Genomic DNA, 25,963 nt, shown 5'->3' with positions numbered 1-25,963 from the left:
ATCTTTTCATTAGGCACAAAAATTTAAATATCTTTATTTTTTTTTACCCTTTAACATTGTTGCTGCTTTGTCTGTGGGTTGGGTTTCAATTCCTTCCCAGTCTAAAAATTATTTTTTTATTAACTGAAATTGGTCTGGTGGAGTAAACAACGAAGCATAGTGTGTGTGTGTGTGTGTGTGAAAAATGGGTCTCAAGACAGCCTTGCCATAATTACCAAATTTAAATATCTTTATTTATTTTTTTACTCCTTAACATTTTTGCTGCTTTGTCTGTTCAATAGTGGTTTGGGTTTCAATGTCTTCCCAGCCTAAAAGTAATTTTTTTTTGGTGGTTTGGGTTTCAATGTCTTCCCAGTCTAAAAGTAATTTTTTTTTTGTTATTTACTGAAATAGATTTAAATATCTGAATTTTTCCATTAATTTTGTAGCAGCTTCAGTGGCCTAGTAGGTAAGGTGCTAGAAGTAGTGGCATAATAATGGTTGAGGTTTCAAACCTCTGCTAGGAAATCAAAAATTTTCCCTTTTTTTTGTCTCTAGTGGAAAAAAAATGAATTTCCTGGCAGAGGTTTGAAACCTCAACCATTATTATGCCACTACTTCTAGCACCTTACCTACTAGGCCACTGAAGCTGCTACAAAATTAATGGAAAAATTCAGATATTTAAATCTATTTCAGTAAATAACCAAAAAAAAATTACTTTTAGACTGGGAAGACATTGAAACCCAAACCACCAAAAAAAAATTACTTTTAGGCTGGGAAGACATTGAAACCCAAACCACCAAAAAAAAATTACTTTTAGGCTGGGAAGACATTGAAACCCAAACCACCAAAAAAAAATTACTTTTAGACTGGGAAGACATTGAAACCCAAACCACCAAAAAAAATTACTTTTAGACTGGGAAGACATTGAAACCCAGACCACCAAAATAAGATTACTTTTAGACTGGGAAGACATTGAAACCCAAACCACCAAAAAAAATTACTTTTAGACTGGGAAGACATTGAAACCAAAACCACTATTGAACAGACAGAGCAGCAACAATGTTAAGGGGTAAAAAAAAATAGAGATATTTAAATTTGGTTATTATGGCAAGGCTGTCTTGAGACCCATTTTTCACACACACACTATGCTTCGTTGTTTACTCCAGATCAGTTCTACTCCACCAGACCAATTTCAGTTAATAAAAAATAATTTTTAGACTGGGAAGGAATTGAAACCCAAACCACCATTTAACAGACAAAGCAGTAACAATGTTAAAGGGTAAAAAAAAAAAAAATAAAGATATTTAAATTTTTGTGCCTAATGAAAAGATTTGGTAACTATGGCAAGGCTGTCTTGAGACCCATTTTTCACACTCATACACACACACACACACACACACTATGCTTCATTGTTTACTCCAGATTAGTTCTACTCTACCAGACCAATTATAATTAACGACACTCCAGTTGTGACCATCTCTAGCCACTTGTCTATAATCATAATACTTCACTTAATAACAAGAAAATTATTTTTAGACTAGGAAGGAATTGAAACCCAAACCACCATTTAACAGATAAAGCAACAACAATGTTAAGGGGTAAAAAAAAAGATATTTCAATTTATTTCAGTTAATAACAAAAAAAAAATTACTTTTTGACTGGGAAGGAATTGAAACCCAAACCACCATTTAACAGACAAAACAGCAACAATGTTAAGGGGTAAAAAAAAAGATATTTCAATTTATTTCAGTTGATAACAAAAAAAAATTACTTTTTGACTGGGAAGGAATTGAAACCCAAACTACCATTTAACAGACAAAACAGCAACAATGTTAAGGGGTAAAAAAAAAGATATTTCAATTTATTTCAGTTAATAACAAAAAAAAATTACATTTTGACTGGGAAGGAATTGAAACCCAAACTACCATTTAACAGACAAAACAGCAACAATGTTAAGGGGTAAAAAAAAAGATATTTCAATTTATTTCAGTTAATAACAAAAAAAAAATTACATTTTGACTGGGAAGGAATTGAAACCCAAACCACCATTTAACAGACAAAACAGCAACAATGTTAAGGGGTAAAAAAAAAGATATTTCAATTTATTTCAGTTAATAACAAAAAAAAAAATTACTTTTTGACTGGGAAGGAATTGAAACCCAAACCACAGAAATAGAGTGAAAAAATGAGATATTTAAACCTATCCTAGCTGAAGATCAATAACAATCACGGAAAAAGGTTTTACGTATCTCTGTTTGTTTGCTCCCCCAAATTAGGGGTCTGTTTGGATGTCCTTGCAGATAAAGGAATTTCAAGAGCAGTGGAGTGGTGGGGGTGAGTTAAAGGAGGAATTATAACCGTGTTTTGTGGTCTGCTACCACAACAGCTCCTTTATAGGATCCAGTTAGCTCAAGACATCATCAGGAGGAACCACGTCCGCTTTCGGCCCCTACTCCTCTACCGTTTTGACGTGGCGGAGGGGCCCCCCCCCACACACACTTTTGAAGGTGTTTTCAGCTCTGGTGTTGGGTGCATGTCTTTCTTCTTTCTTCTGTTCCCTGGCCTCTTCGATGTATCGTCAGTGAGTGTCAGCCGGTGACTGACTGACTTGTCAAATTTTTAAATATTTCTTTATTTTTACCTATCTCCATAGGAAGTAAAAAAAAAAAAAGATATTTTAAATTTTTATAAAGGCTGTCAATAATGGTTTTTGGGGAGACTGAACCTTGTTTAGGATGTGTAGTTACCCACAAGACCACGAAAACAACACTAAATTATACAAAAATGAAGCCATTTAATTTTATATATGAAAATATCTGCTTCTACCACAGAGATCTGCACTTGCGACCAGCTTCACCCAGGCTTGTGCCCACAGCTTCTTTGGTTGCCGAGGTGCCCTCTTACCTGACTGGGCATCATCAGAAAGACCTATATAAAAAAAAAGTGTATGTGTAAAAGTGTCACCGAAAGTCTCCTCAAAAAAAAACCATTTGATTCTTGAAATCTGTTTTTTTCTTTTGTCTTGCAAATACTTGGTGACCCTGTCAAGTGCCACTTCACCCTTTTGATACCAACCCGGCTGGAGCCTGCTCTGGCTCTCAGTACAAATGTCTTGTTTTCAAAAGATTTGAATTAAAATCTTCCACCAAACCTTAGTCACAATTTATGTTCCTAACACCAGCTTAATGATAACTGAGTTATTTTACTAAATTCTTTGTTATATTTAAAATCAATTGAAAGAAACACAGAGCATCTCAACAGAAATATGGTAACAAAAGAGTTAAAGTCACCATGATATTTTTAACCCTTTTGATACCAACCTGGTTGAAACCCCCCTGGCTCTGTAGTACAATGTCTTGTTTTCATAAGTTTTGAATTAAAATCTTCCACCAACCTTAGTCACAATTTATGTTTCTAACACTAGCTTAATGATAACTAAGTTATTTTACTAATTATTTGTTATATTTAAGATTAATTGAAAGAAACACAGAGCATCTCAACAGAAATATGGTAACAAAAGGGTTAAAGTCACCATGACATTTTAACCTTTTGATACCAACCTGGTTGAAACCACCCCTGGCTCTGTAGTACAAATGTCTTGTTTTCAAAAGATTTGAATTAAAATCTTCCACCAACCTTAGTTACAATTTATGTTCCTAACACTAGCTTTAATGATAACTTAGTTATTTTACTAAATTCTTTGTTATATTTAAGATTAATTGAAAGAAACACAGAGCATCTCAACAGAAATATGGTAACAAAAGGGTTAAAGTCACCATGACATTTTTAACCCTTTTGATACCAACCTGGTTGAAACCACCCCTGGCTCTGTAGTACAAATGTCTTGTTTTCAAAAGATTTGAATTAAAATCTTCCACCAAACCTTAGTTACAATTTATGTTCCTAACACTAGCTTTAATGATAACTTAGTTATTTTACTAAATTATTTGTTATATTTAAGATTAATTGAAAGAAACACAGAGCATCTCAACAGAAATATGGTAACAAAAGGGTTAAAGTCACCATGACATTTTAACCCTTTTGATACCAACCTGGTTGAAACCACCCCTGGCTCTGTAGTACAATGTCTTGTTTTCAAAAGATTTGAATTAAAATCTTCCACCAAACCTTAGTTACAATTTATGTTCCTAACACTAGCTTAATGATAACTTAGTTATTTTACTAAATTCTTTGTTATATTAAGATTAATTGAAAGAAACACAGAGCATCTCAATAGAAATATGGTAACAAAAGGGTTCAAGTCACCATGATATTTTTAACCCTTTTGATACCAACCCGGCTGAAACCGGCTCTGTAGTACAAATGTCTTGTTTTCATAAGTTTTGAATTAAAATCTTCGACCAAACCTTAGTCACAATTTATGTTTCTAACACTAGCTTAATGATAACTTAGTTATTTTACTAAGTTCTTGTTATATTTAAGATTAATTGAAAGAAACACAGAGCATCTCTAAGTAAATACAGTAATGAAAGGGTAAAAAGCACCCAGTCCACAAAGTAAAGTGGCTGGTGTTCTTCAGAAGGGCATCTAGCTGTAGAACCTTGCCCAAAGTGACCTCACCTGTACTTGTGACACACATATATATATATATATATATATTTGTATATATGTATATATATATATATGTGTATATGGTGTTGGTATTGGCATCCTTTCTGTCTCGGGAGACAATGGAGTTGCGCACAAAGTAGTCTAGTCCAGCTTTTATATTTCATGTCCTGATACATTTCCTGCTGTGGCTGTGTAATCCTATCCTGGACAAACACTTCCTCTGGCAGGTGCCGCAAATGTAGCGAAGACTTGTCCTGGCTGGTTGTAATGTCATAGTTTCTTGTTGACGTCTTTTCTTGTCTTTCCATTTCTCCTCTCTCTCTGTCACTCCTTTGTATTCCCTCTTTTAAGGTACGTCGCCAATCACCACGGTTGCTGGCAATTGCTTCCCAACCGCTAATATTGATGTTGCAGGCCTTCATGTCCCTTTTGCAAACATCCTTGTAACGTAAGATTGGCCTACCCACAGACCTAGTACCCCTAGCAAGCTCTCCATAGAGTATGTCCTTGGGGATTCTGCCATCTTCCATACGGCTAACATGCCCAAGCCATCTCATATGTCTTTGTGTGAGGAGTGCAAACATGCTTGGTATTCCTGCTTGCTTGAGGACATCTTTGTTGGGGATATGATCCTGCCATTTGATGCGGAGGATTTTTCGGAAGCAGCGCAGGTGAAAGATGTTTAGGCGACGCTCTTGGCGTGTGTATAGCGTCCAAGTCTCACTTCCATACAGTAGAGTGCTGAGTACACATGCCTGGTAGATCTTCATTTTCGTGGTCTTGGTAAGCTTATTGTTGTCCGAAGCCCGTTTGGAGAGTTGGGCCATCGCAGCAGCTGCCTTGCCAATGTGTATATTGAGCTCAGCGTCAAGGGATAGGTTGTAGGTGACGGTAGAGCCCAGATAGGTAAACTTCTCCACCTCTTGTAATCTGTGGTCTCCAATATGTATGTTTGGTATGTCCGATGTAGCCTGGCCAATGATGTTGGTCTTCTTAAGGCTGATAGCTAAGCCAAAGTCGTTACATGCTTGCTCAAAACAGTTAATGAGCCTTTGGAGGGCTTCTTCTGTGTGTGTTACCAGAGCGGCATCATCAGCAAATAACATCTCCTTGATCAGGACGTTTTTGATTTTGGTCTTGGCACGCAGGCGCGAGAGATTGAACAGTTTCCCGTCACTTCTACTGTGCAGAAACACTCCATCATCTGATGTCTGAAAGGCATGTGAAAGTAAGAGCGAGAAGAAGATGCCAAACAATGTAGGAGCGAGGACACAACCTTGCTTTACCCCGTTTTTTATTTGGAAGGCGGCTGATGTTGAACTGTTGTGCTGTATGGTGCCTTGCATGTCATCATGGAAAGACTTGATGATCCTCAGCAGCTTTGGTGGACATCTGATTTTTTGGAGCAGGAGGAAGAGGCCTGTTCTGCTTACCGAGTCAAAAGCCTTTGTTAGATCAATGAAGGCCATATATAATGGCATTTTCTGCTCTTTGGACTTCTCCTGAAGTTGGCGTATGGAGAATATCATATCAATAGTTGATCTGCTTCTTCTAAAGCCACACTGCGATTCCGGATAGATTCGAGAAGCAAGTAGTTGTAGCCTGGCCAGGATAACGCGGGCAAAGGTCTTTCCAACAGTGCTTAGAAGGGATATACCACGGTAATTGTTACAATCACCACGGTCACCTTTGTTTTTGTAAAGCGTAATGATGTTAGCATCCCGCATATCCTGAGGGACTGTACCCTCTTCCCAGCACCGACACAGAAGCTCATGAAGGTGCCGAAGCAGGATGGTGTTTTTGCCGGCTTTGATGATCTCTGAGGGGATGCCGTCTTTTCCCGGAGCCTTATTTCTTGCTAGGGAGTCAACAGCCTTGGTGAGCTCTGCTATAGATGGCGGACTGTCAAGTTCGCACATGACTGGCAAGATCTTGACACTCTCAATGCAGCCTCAGCTACTGTAGTCTCCCGTGAGTAGAGATCCTGGTAGTGCTCCACCCATCTATCCATTTGCTTGCCTTGATCCCTGATGAGATCTCCAGTAGTTGATTTCAGAGGGGCTGACTTGGTTGCGGATGGACCGAGGGCCTTCTTCAAACCGGCATACATCCCACTGGTGTCGCCCCTGTCAGCAGCTGACTGGATACTCTGACAGATTTCCTGCCAATACCTATTTGCACAGCGTCTGGCTGTCAGTTGGGTTTTATTTCGTGCCTTTCTGAGTTCTTCGAGTGACTTTGTAGAAGAGTCACTCTTGTATTGCATCAGAGCTGCACGCTTTGCTTCGATAACTGGCTCCAGCTCTGAGAGCCCAGCATTGAACCAATCTGGGTTTTGCCTTTCTCTCATGCTGAAAGTATCCATTGATGTCGTATACAAGGCTTCCCTGATATAGTCCCACCTACTTCAGCAGAGGAGGTTGGGCAGCTACTGAGGGCATATATGTGTAATATATATATATATATATATATATATATATATATATTATATATATATATATATATATATGTGTATATATGTATATATAATATGTATATATATATATATGTATATATATGTATGTATGTATATATGTATGCATGTATATATGTATGTATGTATATATGTATATATATATGTATATATAATATTAATTAGAGACAAAACCACTATTTTGCAAATCAAACAAGGAAAGACTTAATCAATACATAAAAAAATTTTAATATAAAGTAATAAATATATATATAATACATACATATATGTATATATATATATACATACATTTGATTTTTCCCTGTAAATTTGGATTTATTCCCTAATATTTATTATTATATATATATATATATATAGTATATATATATGTATTATATATATATATGTATATATATGTATATATATAGTGTGTATATATTGTATATATATATATATATATATATGTATATAATATATATATATATATATATGTGTATATATATATATGTATATATATATATATATGTTATATATATATATGTATATTATATATATATATATGTATGTATATATATATATATATAGTATATATATATGTATATATATATGTATGTATATATGTGTATATATATATATGTATATATATGTGTATATATACATATATGTATATGTATATATATGTAAATATATATGTGTGTGTGTGTGTGTGTATATATATAGATATATACATATATGTGTGTGTATGTATATATATATATGTATATATATATACATATATGTATGTATATATATACATACATATATGTATGTATATATATATACATATATGTATGTATGTATATATACATATATGTATGTATGTATGTATATATATATATATATCATCATCATCATCATCATCATTTAGCGTCCGTTTTCCATGCTAGCATGGGTTGGACGGTTCTACTGGGGTCTGAAGCCAGAAGGCTTCATCAGGCCCAGTCAAATCTGGCAGTGTTTCTACGGCTGGATGCCCTTCCTAACGCCAACCACTCCGTGAGTGTAGTGGGTGCTTTTTACGTGCCACCCGCACTGGTGCCAGACAGAGCTGGCAAACGGCCACGAACGGATGGTGCTTTTTATGTGCCACCGGCACGAGGGCCAGGCGAGGCTGGCAACGGACACGAAACGGGGCGGTGCTGGCAACGGTCGCGAAACGGAAAGTTCTCTTACATGCCACCGGCACTGGTAACACATCTGCAATTTCCATTGATCGATTTCCATTGATCGATTTCGATTCTGATCCTCACTTGCCTCAATGGGTCTTCACAAGCAGAGTTTCGACATGCCACCGGCACTGGTAGCACATCCGCAATTTCCATTGATCGATTTCGATTCTGATCCTCACTTGCCTCAACACGTCTTCACAAGTAGAGTTTTGTGTCCCAAGAAGGGAAGGTATGCATACGTAGGCTGGCTCCATCCCATGTAGAAGGCACGGGTTGTGGACTCACTTGTCCTGCCGGTCTTCTCGCGCACAGCACACTTCCAGAGGTCTCGGTCTCTAGTCATTTCCTCAGTGAGACCTAAAGTTCGAAGGTCGTGCTTCACCACCTCGTCCCAGGTTTTCCTGGGTCTGCCTCTTCCACAGGTTCCCTCAACCACTAGGGTGTGGCACTTTTTCACACAACTATCTTCATCCATTCTCGCCACATGACCATACCAGCGCAAACGTCTCTTGCACACCACAACTGATGCTTCTTAGGTCCAGCTTTTCTCTCAAGGTACTTACACTCTGCCGAGTGTGAGTACCGGCATTACACATCCATCGGAGCATACTGGCTTCATTTCTAGCGAGCTTACGCATATCCTCAGCAGTCACGGCCCATGTTTCACTGCCATGTAGCATGGCTGTTCGTACACACGCATCATACAGTCTGCCTTTCACTCTGTGCGAGAGGCCTTTTGTCACCAGCAGAGGTAAGAGCTCTCTGAACTTTGCCCAAGCTATTCTTACTCTAGCAGTTACACTTTCAGCACACCCACCCCCGCTGCTGACTTGGTCACCTAGGTAACGGAAACTATCAACTATTTCTAGTTTTTCTCCCTGGAAAGTGACGGAAGTTGGTCTCAGAGCATTTTCAGTGTTTATTGTTCCTGAGCATCTGCCACATACAAAAACCATCTTCCTAGTTAGCCTTCCTTTGACATTGCTGCATCTCTTATGTGTCCATAGCTTACACTTGGTGCATCTTATAGAGTTTCTACCTACACCTTTTCTACAGATCGAGCAGGGCCATCTACCTGAAGGTGTTTGTGATTTGTCTACCTTCCTACTGATTACGACTTTGGTTTTAGCTAGATTGACTCTGAGGCCCTTCGATTCTAATCCTTGTTTCCACACCTGAAACTTCTCCTCCAGTTCTGATAGCGACTCAGCAATTAGAGCAAGGTCATCAGCATAGAGGAGCTCCCAAGGGCATCCTGTCTTGAATTCCTCCGTTATTGCCTGGAGGACTATGATAAATAGGAGGGGGCTGAGTACTGAGCCTTGGTGGACCCCTACCTCTACCCGGAATTCTTCACTGTACTCATTTCCAACCCTCACCCTACTAGCGGCGTCCCTATACATGGCCCGCACAGCTCTCACTAACCATTCATCTATCCCTAGTTTTCTCATTGCCCACCAGATAAGGGATCGGGGGACCCTGTCGAAGGCTTTCTCCATGTCAACAAAAGCCAGGTACAGGGGCTTATCTTTGGCTAGGTATTTCTCCTGTAGCTGCCTTACCAGGAATATAGCATCAGTAGTACTTTTCCCTGGCACAAACCCAAACTGCATCTCATCTAAACTAACTCTCTCTCTAATTAGTTGGGCTATGACCCTCTCCGTAACCTTCATCACCTGGTCCAACAGCTTGATACCTCTGTAGTTATTTGTATCTAGGGCATCACCTTTACCTTTGTAGCAGTTGACTATTATACTGCTACACCAGTCATTGGGTATGACCCCTTTGTGTATCACCTGATTAACTATATGGGTGACTAGGCTATAGCCGACACTACCAGACATTTTGAGCATCTCTGCAGTGATTCCTGATGGGCCTGGGGCTTTCCCTGTCTTCATGCTTCTAATTGCCTTAGCTACCACAGAACTATCAACTCGGATAGCTGGTCCCTCTGTTGGGTCAACATTCGGCAGACTCTCTTTATCCCATTCATTTTCTTCATTCAGCAACCTTTCATAGTGGCATCTCCAAACCTCTCTCTTCGCATCCTCATTTAGCGCAAGTGAACCATCTTCCATGCGAACACACTTCTCTCCTACCACATCACGATTCTCTCTCAAACACTGTCTTGCAACACGAAACACCTCCAGTCTTTGGTCCTCACGGCGCAGAACATTGGCAAATTTTTTCTTATCTGCTTCCCCTCTGGCTAAATAAACCTGTCTCCTAGCTTCTCTTTTGGCAGTCTGATACAATTCCCTGCTACCCCCCTTTTTCCAGACCTTCCAAGCCTGTCTCTTTTCTCTAATAGCCCTGTCTACAATATTGTTCCACCACCACGTTATTCTAGGTCGAGAGGGGACTTTGCACCAGCCACAGATCTGGTCAGTGGCTCTCAGCAGGTTGTCCCTTAGAAACGTCCAGCTGTCTTCTACCCCCTGTGATGCTCTATCCCCTTCTACTTCGTCAGAGGCTTCAAGTAATATGTCCCTAAATCTCTGTCCATTTGCAGGATCTTTAAGCTTCCAGATCCTTCTTCTCCATATTTGTCGTCTTCTGGTTGTCCTCCTAGTCCTGATCCTAAAGTCACTAACTACCAGTCTATGTTGTGGGGTACATTCTTCACCTGGGAAGGTTTTGGCATTTATAAGCAGCCATCTCTCCCTTTGCCTTGTAAGGATGTAGTCAATTTGGCTGGTATGTTGGCCCGATCGGTAAGTGACTAGGTGGCTGGTAGGTTTCCTGAAGTTAGTGTTGCAAATCATAAGATTATTTGCATCGCAGAACTCCAGCAGCCTGGTTCCCTCCTCGTTGCGGGAGCCATAGCCATAGCCTCCATGTACACCATGGAAGCCCCCAGCATGTCGTCCAACGTGACCATTGAAGTCACCAGCCACAAAGATAAGGTCTCTGTCGTTCGCCAATGAGGTAGTCTGCAGTAGAGTTCGCCAATGAGGTAGTCTGCAGTAGAGTGTCATATATATATATATATATGTATGTTGTGTATATATATATATGTATGTTGTGTATATATATGTGTGTGTGTGTGTGTGTATATATATGTGTGTTGTGTGTATATATATATATATATATATATATAATGTTTTTTTTTCTTCCTGTTTCAGCTCAGAGCTGTGGCCATGCTGGAGCACCGCCGTTTTGTGCTACACTGTTATTATGAAGAGCCTCCTCCAATATGTGGCATTTGGTGAAGAAAGAAGTTTGATATTGCTACTCTCATTTGCACCTCTTGCCGTGAGGTAGGTTCATCTGGGACTCTTGACAGGAAGATGTCCAGCTTTGATTTAAAAACCGCTACATCTACTTTGTGCAAGTTCCTCAGACTCTTTGGGAGAATATTAAAAAGCTGTGGGCCCTTGAAACCCAGGCTGTTGCAGAAGCTGGTCCTGAAGCGTGATGGCATTACTGGGATCTTTGGCACTATGCAGTGTCGTCCCGTTCTGGCATTGGTGTAGCTTACAATGTCAAAATTTGGCACAATTCCTTCCAGGATCTTCCAGACATATATTACTGCATACCTCTCCCGTCTTCTCTCCAGGGAGTAGAGTCTTAGTTGTTTCAACCTTTCCCAGTAGCTGAGCTGTTGCAAAGAGACGATCTTCTTTGTGAATCTTCTCTGCATTGCTTCAAGGTCCGCTGTTAATTTCACACTGGTGGGTGACCATAGCTGTAAGCAGTCATCCAGGCGGCTGAGGATGAATGTCCACCAGAAGACCATCATGGTTTCCTTATCTCTGGTTCTGAATGTTCTTGGGATCCACCCAGCCAGTCGTCTGAACTTTGTCGCCATCCTGGTAATGTGCACTTGGAAAGAGGTATCCTCACTCATGTCGATACCCAGGTCCCTCACAGACTTAGGCTCTGGGATTGAAATTCCCTGTGGACCGGTGTATCCTGTAAGTTTAATATTCATTTTTTTTATGCTGGTAGCGCAGGGCCTGGAATTTTTCAGCATTAAACTGCATATTGTTATTCTCAGCCCATCTGTAGATTGAGTCCAACTCCTGCTGCAGGTGTGCAACATCGCTGGGGTTCTGTATTTTCTGCGAGACTTTCGTATCGTCTGCATAGCTTACCAGAGTGGCTATCCGGGCATTTGAGGGCATATCTGAGAGGGCCACTATAAAAAGCAGTGGTCCCAAGACAGTACCCTGTGGAACACCACTCACTATTTGTGTGTTTATAGAGGTGGCTCCATTAACCACTACTGCCTGACTCCTATCTTTCAGGAAGTCATGTAACCACACTCCAAGTTTTCCAGCTATGCCGAGGTCACGCAGTTTGTGGCATATCATACCTTGATCCACCTTGTCAAAAGCTTTTGCAAAATCAAGGTAGATTACGTCCACATTTGATTTGTTGAGTAACTGCCTCAACACCCAGTCATAATGTTGTAAGAGCTGGGTCAGGCAGCTCCTACCTGGTCAAAAACCATGCTAGGTATCACTCAGCAAGTTATTTTCCTCAAGGAATGCGATTAGTTTCTTTCTGACTATCCGTTCCATGACTTTGCTGATGTGTGAAGTCAGAGAGATAGGCCTATAGTTTTTGGCACCTGCTCTACTTCCCCCTTTATGTATTGGGTATATTATTCCCTCCTTCAGCTTGCTTGGCAGTTTGCCATTTGTAAGAAAGCTCTGGAAGAGAATCTTGAGGGGGTTGGCCAGGGCATGCTTACGCGCTTTGAGGAGGATTGCTGGGAAACCATCTGGACCAGCAGTTGAGTTTGTGTCCACTTCATCTATGGCTAGTAGGACATCTTCTTCGCTAATGTCAATGTATTCCATTGTAACCGCCTCACTGGTTATAGGTGAGGCGGCAAAGAAGTCCACTGGTTCTTTCACTTGTCTGTGTTCCAACGGGGTGGTAAATATACTTTTGAACTGGTCATTCAGCATCTCACTGATCTTAGTTGGACTGTCTGTGAGGGAGCCATCCTTTTGGAGGAGGGGTCCTATCTTGTAGTGTACTGAGACTGTTTCTTTCGCGTAATGAAAGAAGGCCTTTGGGTTTGATTTAATGTTTTTTTATAACCCAGGCTTCTTTGTCTGCTTTCTCCCTCACATAGGATTTTTGCAGCCTTTTTTCGATCTCCATCATTGTTGTTTTTAGGCGGGACGTTTCGCTACTTTTGGGATGTTGGTTGAGTCGATTTGCAACCTTCATCCGTCGTCTCATGAGGATCTTCATGTCTCTTGGAATCTTGCTCCTATTTGTTTTGGCTTGTGCTCTGGGACATATTTCTGGCATACGGCTTGCACAGAAGACATGAAACATTCTAGCTTCATGTCAATGTCTGGTGTGCAGAGACATTCCGGCCAGTCCTCTCTGAGGATCTCTTTTTGGATCAATTTCCAATCTGCTTTGTGGAAGTTCAGATTGGAGAGATTTCAGGTGCTTCCTTTAGGCTGTATGTCTCTGGTTACTTTTGGCCCAAACATAGACAGCTCTATTATGTCGTATGTAAAAAAATACAAACTGGGACAAGAACACAAAACATTTAGAAGACGATATAAAAAACACGGACGGGACATTCGAAGCCTTCAATCAAGAACCGGATCATCCTCGCAATTTCGGCTGATTAATCTTGAGATTGCTCCGATCTGGCCAGCCCCAAAGGAAAATCTAAGCCAAGCGCATTAGATTCCTTGGAAGAAAGCCTCGAATGTATACAAAACAAGGACAGGAAAACAGACGATGTTACACGAATAAGAATACAAAAATACGTAAAAACAATAATGATAATAATAATAACAAAAACAGGACGTTACACACAGGCGTCTTTCGACAGGACGAGCAAACTTTGAACTGGCGTGTTGGAAAAATGCCTTAGGGCAGGGAGATAAAAAATGTGTGTTGCCGTGACGATTGCTAAGCACAAAAGGCCGGCAATCGGTCAGTTAGTCACGTGTGAGGAGAAGAGAGAGGAAAGGGGAACAGGGAGGAGGAGAAAAGAGAGAAAGAGACAGATCAAAGTGGAGAGCAAAGTGTGAAAGGCAGAGAAATGTAGGAGAGGGGGGAGAGAGAGACAGTGTTATAGAGTCGTACCAAGTTTAAAGAAATATGTACTTACATATAAGACCAAATGGGTACAGGCGCCGCTATATATATATGTAGATGTAAAAAAATACAAACTGGGACAAGAACGCAAAACATTTAGAAGACGATACAAAAAACACGGACAGGACATTCGAAGCCTTCAATCTTCAGTCAAGAACCGGATCATCCTCACAATTTTGGCTGATATATAACATCATCTGTTTTCCGTCCTTGTTTTGTCTACATTCGAGGCTTTCTTCCAAGGAATCTAATGCGCTTGGCTTAGATTTTCCTTTGGGGCTAGCCAGATCGGAACAATCTCAAGATTAATCAGCCAAAATTGCGAGGATGATCTGGTTCTTGACTGAAGATTGAAGGCTTCGAATGTCCTGTCCGTGTTTTTTATATCGTCTTCTAAATGTTTTGCGTTCTTGTCCCAGTTTGTATTTTTTTACATATACATAAGTATATATATAGCGACGCCCGTACCCTTTTGGTCTATTATGTTGTGATCCGAAACTAATGTCGGTGTCACTTTCACATCATGAATGATGTCTATATTGTTCGTGAAGCAGAGATCCAGAATGTTATTCGCCCTAGTTGGTTTGCGTACAACTTGCTCCATGAATAAGGCATTGGTGAGGTTGAGCAGGGACTCCACCTGTACTTGCTTGCAATGATTCATTCCTGAGAGTAGGAGACCTTCGGGCCATTTGACGTTGGGGAAGTTGAAATCACCCATAAGAAATATGGTCACGTGGTGTTCCAGATTCATGAGGATTTCTTTAATTCTTGTGAAGCAATCTTCAAACTTGCCTGTGTGATTTGGGGCATCAGGTGGGCAATATGTATTTCATATGACTATATTATGTTGTCTTATGTATACAATTAAAGTGTCACATACCGAATTTGAGTATGTCATTAAGACCTGGGGTGTGAGGTCATCTCGGATGTATACAGCAACTCCACCATGGCTCCTTTCCCTTCTGTCTGTTTGCAGTATGGCATAGTAACAGATCTGGTCACCTCTGGAAACAGGGGTATTTTGTTCAACATCCTTATTCGGGGACCTTTGGAGTGGGATTGGCTACTTGACCTGAGGAAAATTCAAACTGGGCCCCACCTGCAAGGTCATGTGCTGTTTATCTTGATATGAGATCACCATGTTGAGTACACACGGTTGTGATGCATGTGTCTAGTGAACCTTTTTCAGACAGGGTAGTCATGATGGGTATATTGGGCTTCATATATTGGTACCCCAGTGTCACTTTGATGGTATGCACTGCTCGCTCACTCAATAATAAAGGAATTCTTAGAGGTTTGGATAACTCACCTTTGGAAACATGGGTGGTTCATTCAACATCCTTAATCCTTATTCAGGGACCTTTTGAGTGGAATGGGCTACTCAACCTGAAGAAAGTTCTAACTGGGCCCCATTTGCAAGGTCATGCACTGCTTATCTTGATACAAGATCATGTTGTGCATATGTGGTTGTGATACATGTGCCTGGTGTACCCTTATCAGACGGGGTAGCCATGATGGGGTATATTGGGCTTTGTATATTTGTGCCCCAGTGTCACTTTGATGGCATGCACTGCTCTCTCACTCAATAATAATAATAATAATAATTCTTTGTTTTATTTTTTTTAATAATGATTTCTAAAAGAGGCCCAAGGCCACAAATTTATGGGAAAATAAAAAAGTCAATTTAATCAAAACCAGTACATTACTGGTACTTGCTTCATTGAACCTGGAGGGAGACAAAAAAGGTAAATTTGTTCTTAATAGAATTTGACCTCAGAACAAAAATAGTCAAGGGGTGTTACTAAATACTGAAAATACTTTGGTCCTTTGTTCTGGTTTTGACCAGTTACTGCCTTTGATGATGATAATAATAATAATAATAATGATATGTCCTGATGCAGTACCAGGCAGTGGCTCTCGTGGCTTCTGATCTTAACTGATTGGAAGTGTTATCATGTACATTGTTTTGTCTTGGTATAAAAGATGGGCTACAGCAAATATTCTGATCAATACCACAGATTTGCTTGTCAGTTGTTTGACCTTAACCAGTTGAGCATGTCCCTTAGTGGCTGACGATATGTGCATCTCTGATCACGAGCTGAAGTAGTGGGGGAGCATCATAGCCATGTGTTGAGAGGGATTCTTTGGGGTTTGGATAATTTGACTCAAGGAACATCATCCTTAAACAACCCTTATTCGGGGGACCTTTTGAGATCACCATGTCGCGCACATATGGTTGTGATGCATGTGCCTGGTGTATCCTTATCAGACAGGGTAGTCATGATGGGTATACTGGGCTTTGTATATTTGTACCCCAGTGTCACTTTGATGGCATGAACTGCTCTCTCACTCAATAATAATAATAATAATAATAATAATAATGATCATAATAATGATGATGATGATGACAATGATGATTTCAAATTTTGGCAGAAAGTCAACAATGATGTGGGGCAGGCTAAGTTGATTATATCGACCCCATTTCTAAACTGATATTTTATCAACCCTGGCAGCATTTGAACTCAGAACAAGAAGACTAATGAAAGGCTGCTAAGCATTTTGCCCAGCATGCTAACAATTCAGCCAACTGACCACCACCACCACTAATAATAATAATAATAATAATAACAATAACAATAATAATGATGCTTTCTATTATAGGTACAGGGCTTGAAATTTGTGGGGAGGGAGTAAATTGATCACATCGACCCCCAGTACTTGACTGGTACTTAATTTATCAACCCCTGAAGGATGAAAGGCAAAGTTGACCGCAGCAGAATTTGAACTCAGAACATAAAGACAGACAAAAAGTCAACGTTGGGGTTTGAATAATTCACCTCTGGAAACATGGGGGTTTCGTTCAACTTCCTTAAACAACCCTTATTCAGGGACCTTTTGAGCAGAATGGGCTACTCGACCAGAAGAAAATTCTAACTAGGCCCCTCCTGCAAGGTCATGTGTTGTTTATCTTGATATGAGATCACCATGTCGCGCACATTGTGATGCATGTGCCTGGTGTACCCTTATCAGACGGGTAGTCATGATGGGTATATTGGGCTTCGTATATTTTACCCCAGTGTCACTTTGATGGCATCCACTGTTCTCTCAATAATAATAATGATAATAATAATAATAATAATAATAATAATAATAAAATAATAATAATAATAATAATAATAATAAATAATAATAATAATTACCCACAGAGGCACAAAAGTAAAAGTATTTTTTGAGAAGTAATACATGAAATATGAGTAATAGGCGTAGGAGTGGCTGTGTGGTAAGTAGCTTGCTTACCAACCACATGGTTCTGGGTTCAGTCCCACTGCGTGACACCTTGGGCAAGTGTCTTCTACTATAGCCTCGGGCAGACTAAAGCCTTGTGAGTGGATTTGGTAGACAGAAACTGAAAGAAGCCCACCGTATATATATGTATATATGTATATATATATATATGTATGTGTGCGTGTGTGTATGTTTCTGTGTTTGTTCCCCCAACATCACTTGACAACCGATGCTGGTGTGTTTACGTCCCCGTCACTTAGCGGTTCGGCGAAAGAGATTGATAGAATAAGTACTAGGATTACAAAGAATAAGTCCCAGGGTTGAGTTGCTCGACTAAAGGCGGTGCTCCAGCATGACCACAGTCAAACAACTGAAACATGTAAAAGAGTAAACCCCTAATACTTAATCAACATTAGAAGACTGAAACGGATGGAGTTAAGGACCCAGAATATAAAGGGAACACAACAGAGTACCACAACAGCAGTTTTGTCTGTTGCTCTACCGATTCTACCATTGAACAATAACAGTTTCTGACACAAGCTTCACAAGGCTGGACATTTGGAGACGGCTGTGAAAGGCTGTCATTAACGACTGCATCCGTATTACCTATTTCTTTACTGCCCACAAGGGGCTAAACACAGAGGGAACAAACAAGGACAGACAAACGGATTAAGTCGATTACATCAACTCCAGTGCGCAACTGGTACTTAATTTATCAACCCCAAAAGGATGAAAGGCAAAGTCGACCTCGGTGAAATTTGAACTCAGAATGTAACGGCAGATGAAATACCTATTTCTTTACTACCCACAAGGGGCTAAACACAGAGGGGGACAAACAAGGACAGACAAACGGATTATGTCGATTACATCGACCCCAATGCGTAACTGGTACTTAATTTATCAACCCCAAAAGGATGAAAGGTAAAGTCGACCTCGGTGAAATTTGAACTCAGAATGTAAAGATAGACGAAATACCTATTTCTTTACTACCCACAAGGGGCTAAACACAGAGGGGACAAACAAGGACAGACAAATGGATTAAGTCGATTACATCGACCCCAATGTGTAACTGGTACTTAATTTATCGACCCCGAAAGGATGAAAGGCAAAACCGACCTCGGCGGAATTTGAACTCAGAACGTAAAGACAGACGAAATACCGCTAAGCGTTTCGCCCGACGTGCTAACATTTCTACCAGCTCGCTGCATCCGTATTACCTGTTACCTATCTCCAGACAAGGAATGATGTGAAACAAAGTCGACCCTAGCATGATTTTGAGTCCAGCCTAAGAAAAGGGACGTGCCAGATATTTGGGTCAGTGCGAGTCATTATTGATTTTGCTGAGCCATCACCACCTTCATAATAATAAAATAATAATAATAATAATAATAATAATAATAATAATAATGATAATGCCGGTGGTTTCAAATTTTGCCACAAAGGCAGTAATTTTGGGGAAGGGGTTAAGTCGATTAGAGCAACCCCAGTGATCAACTGGTACTTATTTTATCAACCCTGAAAGGTTGAAAGGCAAAGTTGACCTTGGCAGAAATTGAACTCAGAACCTAACCTGGCATTTCGTCCAGCATGCTAACGATTCTGCTAGCTTGCCACCTTAATAATAATAATAATAATCCTTTCTACTGGAGGCACAAGGCCTCAAATTTGGTGGGAGGCAATAAGGTGATTACATTGACCCCAGTATTTCACTGGTACTTAATTTCTCAACCCCAAAAGGATAAAAGGCAAAGTCACCCCGGCGGAACTTGAACTCGGAATGTGAAGACAGACAAAATGCCACTAAGTATTTTGCCCAGCGTGCTAACGATTCTGCCAGCTCGCCACCTTAATAATAATAATAATAATAATAAATGCCCTGATGCAGTACCAGGCAGTGGCTCTCATGGCTTCTGATCTGAACTGATTGGAAGTGTTATGTACATTGTTTTGTCTTGGTATAAAAGATGGGCTACAGCAAATATTCTGCTCAATACCACAGATTTGCTAATGCCCTGATGCAGTTCCAGGCAGTGGCTCTCATGGCTTCTGATCTTAACTGACTGGAAGTGTTATCATGTACATTGTTTTGTCTTGGTATAAAAGATGGGCTACAGCAAATATTCTGCTCAATACCACAGATTTGCTTGTCAGTTGTTTGACCTTAACCAGTTGAGCATGTCCCTTAGTGGCTGACGATATGTGCATCTCTGATCATGAGCGGAAGTAGTTGGGGAGCATCATAGCCATGTGTTGAGAGGGATTCTTTGGGGTTTGAATAATTCACCTTTGGAAACATGGGTGGTTCGTTCAACATCCTTAAACAATCCTTATTCAGGGACCTTTTGAGCAGGATGGGTTCCTCAACCAGGAGAAATTTCTAACTGGGCCCCACCAGCAAGGTCATGTGCTGTTTATCTTGATATGAGATCACCATGTCGCGCACATTTGGTCGTGATGCATATGCCTGGTGTACCCTTATCAGACGGGTAGTCATGATGAGTAGGTACACTGGGCTTCATATATTTTACCCCAGTGTCACTTTGATGGTGTACACTGCTCTCTCACTCAATAATAATAATAAAAATTATAACAAGAATAGTTATAATCCTTTCTACTAAAGGCAAAAGGCCTGAAATTTTGAGGGGAAGGGACCAGTCGATTACATCGACCCCAGTGTTTCACTGGTACTTAATTTATCGGCCCCTGAAAGGAACGAAAGGCAAAGTTGGCCTCGGAGGAATTTGAACTCAGAACGTAGCGATGGGCAAATTACCACTTAGCGTTTCCCCCAGCGTGTTAACGACTCCGCCAGCTTGCTGCCTTAATAATAATAATTAATAAAACTACTACTAATAATAATAATAATAACGAGATGAACCAGGGTTGTCGGGGGGGAGTTCTGATTGTTATTTACATATAATTTTGTTGACAATCTTTTCTGAGCTATTTCTGTATATTTTTTTTAAAATTTTTATTTATATTATATTTCTTGTTTGATTATTGACACAGTTCTTCTTGGTGGTGGTGGTCACCGTCTTGTTGTTCCCTGCAATTTTTGGATGCTATTGTTCATTGGGGATGTTGTTGTCGATATTGTCTGTGATCGTTGTAGCGATGGTGTCTGTGGTGATGGTCGCGGTGGAGATCTTCACTCGATTGACGGACAAAACCGTCAAACAGTGTTGTTGTCATTGTCGTCGTCGTCATCATTATTGCTGTTACTGTTTGTCGATGCTGCTGCTGCTGCTGCTGATGTTATTGTTGTTACTGTTGTTGTTCGAGAAGAAAAAAAGTAGGGAGATATGCATCAAGGCCTTCACATCACGTCACTTCACTTCACTTCGCATGTCTCCTGTTCTTGTGACGATGAAGGCCGAGTAGTGGCCGTAGTGGTCGAAGCAGTAGTAGATGTAGTAGTAGTGGTGGTGGTGGTAGTAATATCAGCAGGTGTGGGGGTAGCAGTAGGAATAGGAGTAGTAGTTGTAGTAGTAGTAGTCGCATCAACAGTGGTAGTGCTTGCAGCAGGAGTAGTAGTAGTAGTAGTAGAAGTAGTAGAAGGAGGGACAGAAGTGGTCGAAGAGGTGGCAGCCGTAGCGGTGGTAGTGGTCTTCTGTGTTTTCTTCGAGGTCGACGGCGAAGAGGACGCCTGCGCAGGTTGACCGCCGGCCGTAGTGTTGTAGCGGTACTTGTGACGGAAGTTGCGCAGGGTGAAGCCGTCTTTGCTGAGTTTATCCCGAATGACAACCAGGGTGGTCAGTGTGTTGCCTGCGGCCAGGCCGAAGGTAATCGCACTCAGGGCAGTCACCTGAGGAAGAGAGGGGGAGAGGGGATTAATGATTGTGGTGGTGGTGGTGTGTTTAGTTATAAATGAAAGGGTCAGACAATAGTAGGTGGACACACACACAAAGGTTGACATGGACATAGACACAGGTGGACACACATACACACAAATGGTCACACACAAAGGTTGACATGGACATAGACACAGGTGGACACACATACACACAAATAGTCACACACAAAGGTTGACATGGACATAGGCACAGGTGGACACACATACACACAAGTGGTCACACAAAGGTTGACATAGACATAGACACAGGTGGACACATATACACACAAGTGGTCACACACAAAGGTTGACATGGACATAGACACAGGTGGACACACATACACACAAGTGGTCACACACAAAGGTTGACATGGACATAGACACAGGTGGACACACAAAGGTTGACATGGACATAGACACAGGTGGACACACATACACACAAGTGGTCACACAAAGGTTGACATGGACAGACACAGGTGGACACACATACACACAAGTGGTCACACACAAAGGTTGACATGGACATAGACACAGGTGGACACACATACACACAAGTGGTCACACACAAAGGTTGACATGGACATAGACACAGGTGGACACATATACACACAAATGGTCACACACAAAGGTTGACATGGACATAGACACAGGTGGACACACATACACACAAATGGTCACACACAAAGGTTGACATGGACATAGACACAGGTGGACACACATACACACAAGTGGTCACACACAAAGGTTGACATGGACAGACACAGGTGGACACACATACACACAAGTGGTCACACACAAAGGTTGACATGGACATAGACACAGGTGGACACACATACACACAAGTGGTCACACACAAAGGTTGACATGGACATAGACACAGGTGGACACACATACACACAAGTGGTCACACACAGGTGGACACAAACGCACATAAACAGATGGACACACAAACACACACAGGTGGACACAAACATACACAGATGGACACACAAACCCACACAGGTGGACACAAACATACATACACAGGCGGACACAAACGCACATACACAGATGGACACAAACACACACAGGTGGACACAAACATACATACACAGATGGACACACAGGTGGACACATACACAGATGGACACACAAACACACACAGGTGGACACAAACATACATACACAGATGGACACACAAACACACACAGGTAGACACGCACACACACACAGGTGGACACACACACGTGGACACACACACATGGACAAACACACATGGAGGTAAACAAACACACACAGAGGTGGCCATTCGCATACAAAGGTGGACACTCACATCATTCATCATTGTTTGACCGTGGTCGAGACAATGGAATTTACCATGCTACGCCAGACTTCACGGTCCATCATGGTATTACGGAGGTCCTGTTGCTGGATGCCTGTATCCACTCACACACACAGAGGTGAACACATTTACACAGGTGGACACACATACATGCACACAGGTGCATACACACACACACACCACACACACACACATGACCAGCTAAATGTGGAGGTAAGACCTCAGCTTGGTTGAATATTAAGAAAAGAAAATTTTTTTCTTATTATATGAAGAGTAAAAAGAAAAGTAGTCTGGACGTAAAGGGTAAAAAGTGGACAATGGCTCAAATAACCTACCTGCCACTCTGTACACCGAGGATCATATGTGAGGGTCCACAATACATAGGCATTGTAAATTTGGAATATCTGAAGTAGAAAAAAGAAATCATCATCATCATCTGTTCTCCATGCTGGCATGGGTTGGACGGTTTGACAGGAGCTGGCCAAGAAGACTCTATTGTCAGGCTCCGTTGTCTGCTTTTAGCAGGGTTTCCAAGGCTGGAAGCCCTTTCTTAATGACAACCACTCCACAGAGTGTACTGGGTGCTTTTTACATGACACCAGCATGGACACATCTACATGACAGCGACATGGGTGCTCTTATGTGACAGTGGCCTCGGAGCTTTTATGTGGCACTGCACGGGGGATTTTATGTGGCACAAGCATGGGTGCTTTTACATGGCACTGCTTGGGGGATTTTATGTGGCACTGCTTGGGGGAATTTATGTGGCACTGCACGAGGGATTTTATGTGGCACCAGCATGGGTGCTTTTACATGGTACTGCTTGGGGGATTTTATGTGGCACTGCTTGGGGGATTTTATGTGGCACCAGCGTGGGTGCTTTTACATGGCACTGCTTGGGGGATTTTAAGTGGCACTGCTTGGGGGATTTTATGTGGCACTGCATGGGGGATTTTATGTGGCACCAGCATGGGTGCTTTTACATGGCACTGCTTGGGGGATTTTATGTGGCACTGCTTGAGGGATTTTACATGGCACTGCACGGGGGATTTTATGTGGCACTGCATGGATGCTCTTTGTGGTACTGCATGGGCACTTTTACATGGCACAGCATGGGTAATTTGATGTGGCACCAACACGGGCTTTTACATGAGACAGCATAGGCAATCTTACATGGCACCAACACAGGTGCTTTTATGTGGCACTGCGCGGGTGCTTTCACGTGGCACCAGCACAGGGGATTATACCAGTATTACCCACTTAGGTGAGATTAAGATTAAAGAGTGAGAGAAAATACTTACATAACCAAAAAACAATAGAGGCAGGAGGAATGCCAACCCTTTCCACATCCAAGACATGAAACCCTCTGAAATAGACAACAAACAAGGACAAAATTAAGGGGATTAGTTAGGGTGGTTTGTGTTGTTGATGTTGTAATTTAAGTGGCCCCTGATCAAAATAGTTTCAGCCATGTCCAACCACCCCGACTTGTATACTCTTTTACAGGTTTCAGTCATTTGACTGCGGCCATGCTGGAGCACCGCCTTTAGTCAAGCAAATCGACCCTGGGACTTATTCTTTGTAAGCCCAGTACTTATTCTATCGGTCTTTTTTGCCGAACCGCTAAGTAACGGGGACATAAACACACCCACATCGGTTGTCAAGCAATGCTAGGGGGACAAACACAGATACACAAACACACACATACATATATATACATATATACGACAGGCTTGTTTCAGTTTCCGTCTACCAAATCCACTCACAAAGCATTGGTCAGCCCGGGGCTATAGCAGAAGACACTTGCCCAAGATGCCACGCAGTGGGACTGAACCCGGAACCATATGGCTGGTTAGCAAGCTACTTACCACACAACCACTCCTGCGCCATGTATGTCCATGATGACATTGTCAAATAGGGGACATTTATAGCAATGGGACCCCAAATTTTTTACCCTATGGACCTCTCGGTATCCTATTTTACTCAGATGGGCACTCATAGCCTTTCGATATGTAAAAAATATCCTACCATATTTTTATAATTAAAAAGGCGCAGGCGTGGGTGTGTGGTAAGAAGCTTGCTTTCCAATCACATGGTTCTGTGTTCAGTTCCACTGTGTGGCACCTTGGGCAAGTGTCTTCTATAGCCTTGAGCCAGCCAAAGTCTTGTGAGTGGATTTGGTAGATGGAAACTGAAAGAAGCCCATATCACGCATGTGTGTGTGTGTGTGTGTATGTTTGTGTCTTTGTGTCTGTTTGTCCCCACCGTTGCTTGACAACCAGTGTTAATGTGTTTATGCCCCATAACTTAGCAGTTCACCAAAAGACACTGATAGAATAAGCACAAGACTTATAAATTCTGGGGTAGATATGTTTAACTGATAATTCTTCAAGGCAGTGCCCCAGCTTGGTCGCAGCCGAATGAGTGAAACAAGTAAGAGATAAAAGTTAAATAAACAGAAAGTGTGCCACTAAGTAACCTAGGGTTCCTTTGCTGGGTCATCCAACATCTACTTACCAACTTGCCCCACGAACCTAGTAATTGCAACAGAGTGAACCCAGCTAAAAGCAACCAAGATTCAGGCAACAGGGAAAAAACGAGGGGTCTCAACCATTTCTTATCAATGGACCCCTTCGATTACTATTTTATTCAGGTGGACCCCTCATAGCCATTCGATGTTTAAAAACTAGTTTTATAGAAACTTCTTTCAAAATTCCTATTTTGTTTTACACACATTAACTTGTGTAGGTTGAACTATGGAAAATGTTAGAGAAAGAAACCCAGCTATTTCTTGCAATACATAACCAATACATACATCTAAAGCAGGGGTTCTCTATTCCTTATCTATGGACCCTTTTGATTACTATTTCATTCTGGTGGACCTTCATAGACATTCAATGTTTAAATCTAGTTTTATAGAAACTTCTTTCAAAATTCCTATTTTGTTTCTCACACATCAACTTGTGTAGGTTGAACTATGGAAAATGTTGGAGAAAGAAACCCAGCTGTTTCTTGCAATACATAACCAATACATATATTAAAAGCATATTTTTTCAGGGGGCCCTTAAATTGCTGCTGGATCCCGAATTTAGTATTTTGTTATATGAACCCCGGTTGAGTACACCACTGCGTTAAACAAAAATGAAGAATTAAGTCTACCCAACAAGTAGATCAAAGTGGAATTTGAACTCAGAATGTAAAGAAATAGGGCAAACAGCACAAGGCAC

The 25,963-nt window shown here is 41.1% G+C and overlaps 1 protein-coding gene across 2 annotated transcripts in view; it reads right to left on the bottom strand.

Annotated features, from left to right (window-relative positions):
• Window positions 1-20,460: 20,460 nt before the first annotated feature.
• LOC115226099 (ion channel TACAN) overlaps window positions 20,461-25,963 on the bottom strand; it is a 51,483-nt gene continuing 45,980 nt past the window's right edge. For both annotated transcript variants that reach the window (XM_029797083.2, XM_036514905.1), the window contains exons 11-13: window positions 24,038-24,102; window positions 23,072-23,140; window positions 20,461-21,388 (exon numbers count right to left, since the gene is read on the bottom strand). In XM_029797083.2, coding sequence (XP_029652943.1) covers window positions 20,915-21,388; window positions 23,072-23,140; window positions 24,038-24,102 — 608 coding nt within the window. In that variant the 3' untranslated portion in view covers window positions 20,461-20,914. The remainder of the gene's footprint in view (window positions 21,389-23,071; window positions 23,141-24,037; window positions 24,103-25,963) is intronic.

This window comes from Octopus sinensis, linkage group LG29, assembly GCF_006345805.1.
Source record: "Octopus sinensis linkage group LG29, ASM634580v1, whole genome shotgun sequence".
NCBI lineage: Eukaryota > Metazoa > Mollusca > Cephalopoda > Octopoda > Octopodidae > Octopus > Octopus sinensis.
Note: the sequence above shows the minus strand (reverse complement) of the source record. Positions and strands in the feature narration are given on the sequence as shown.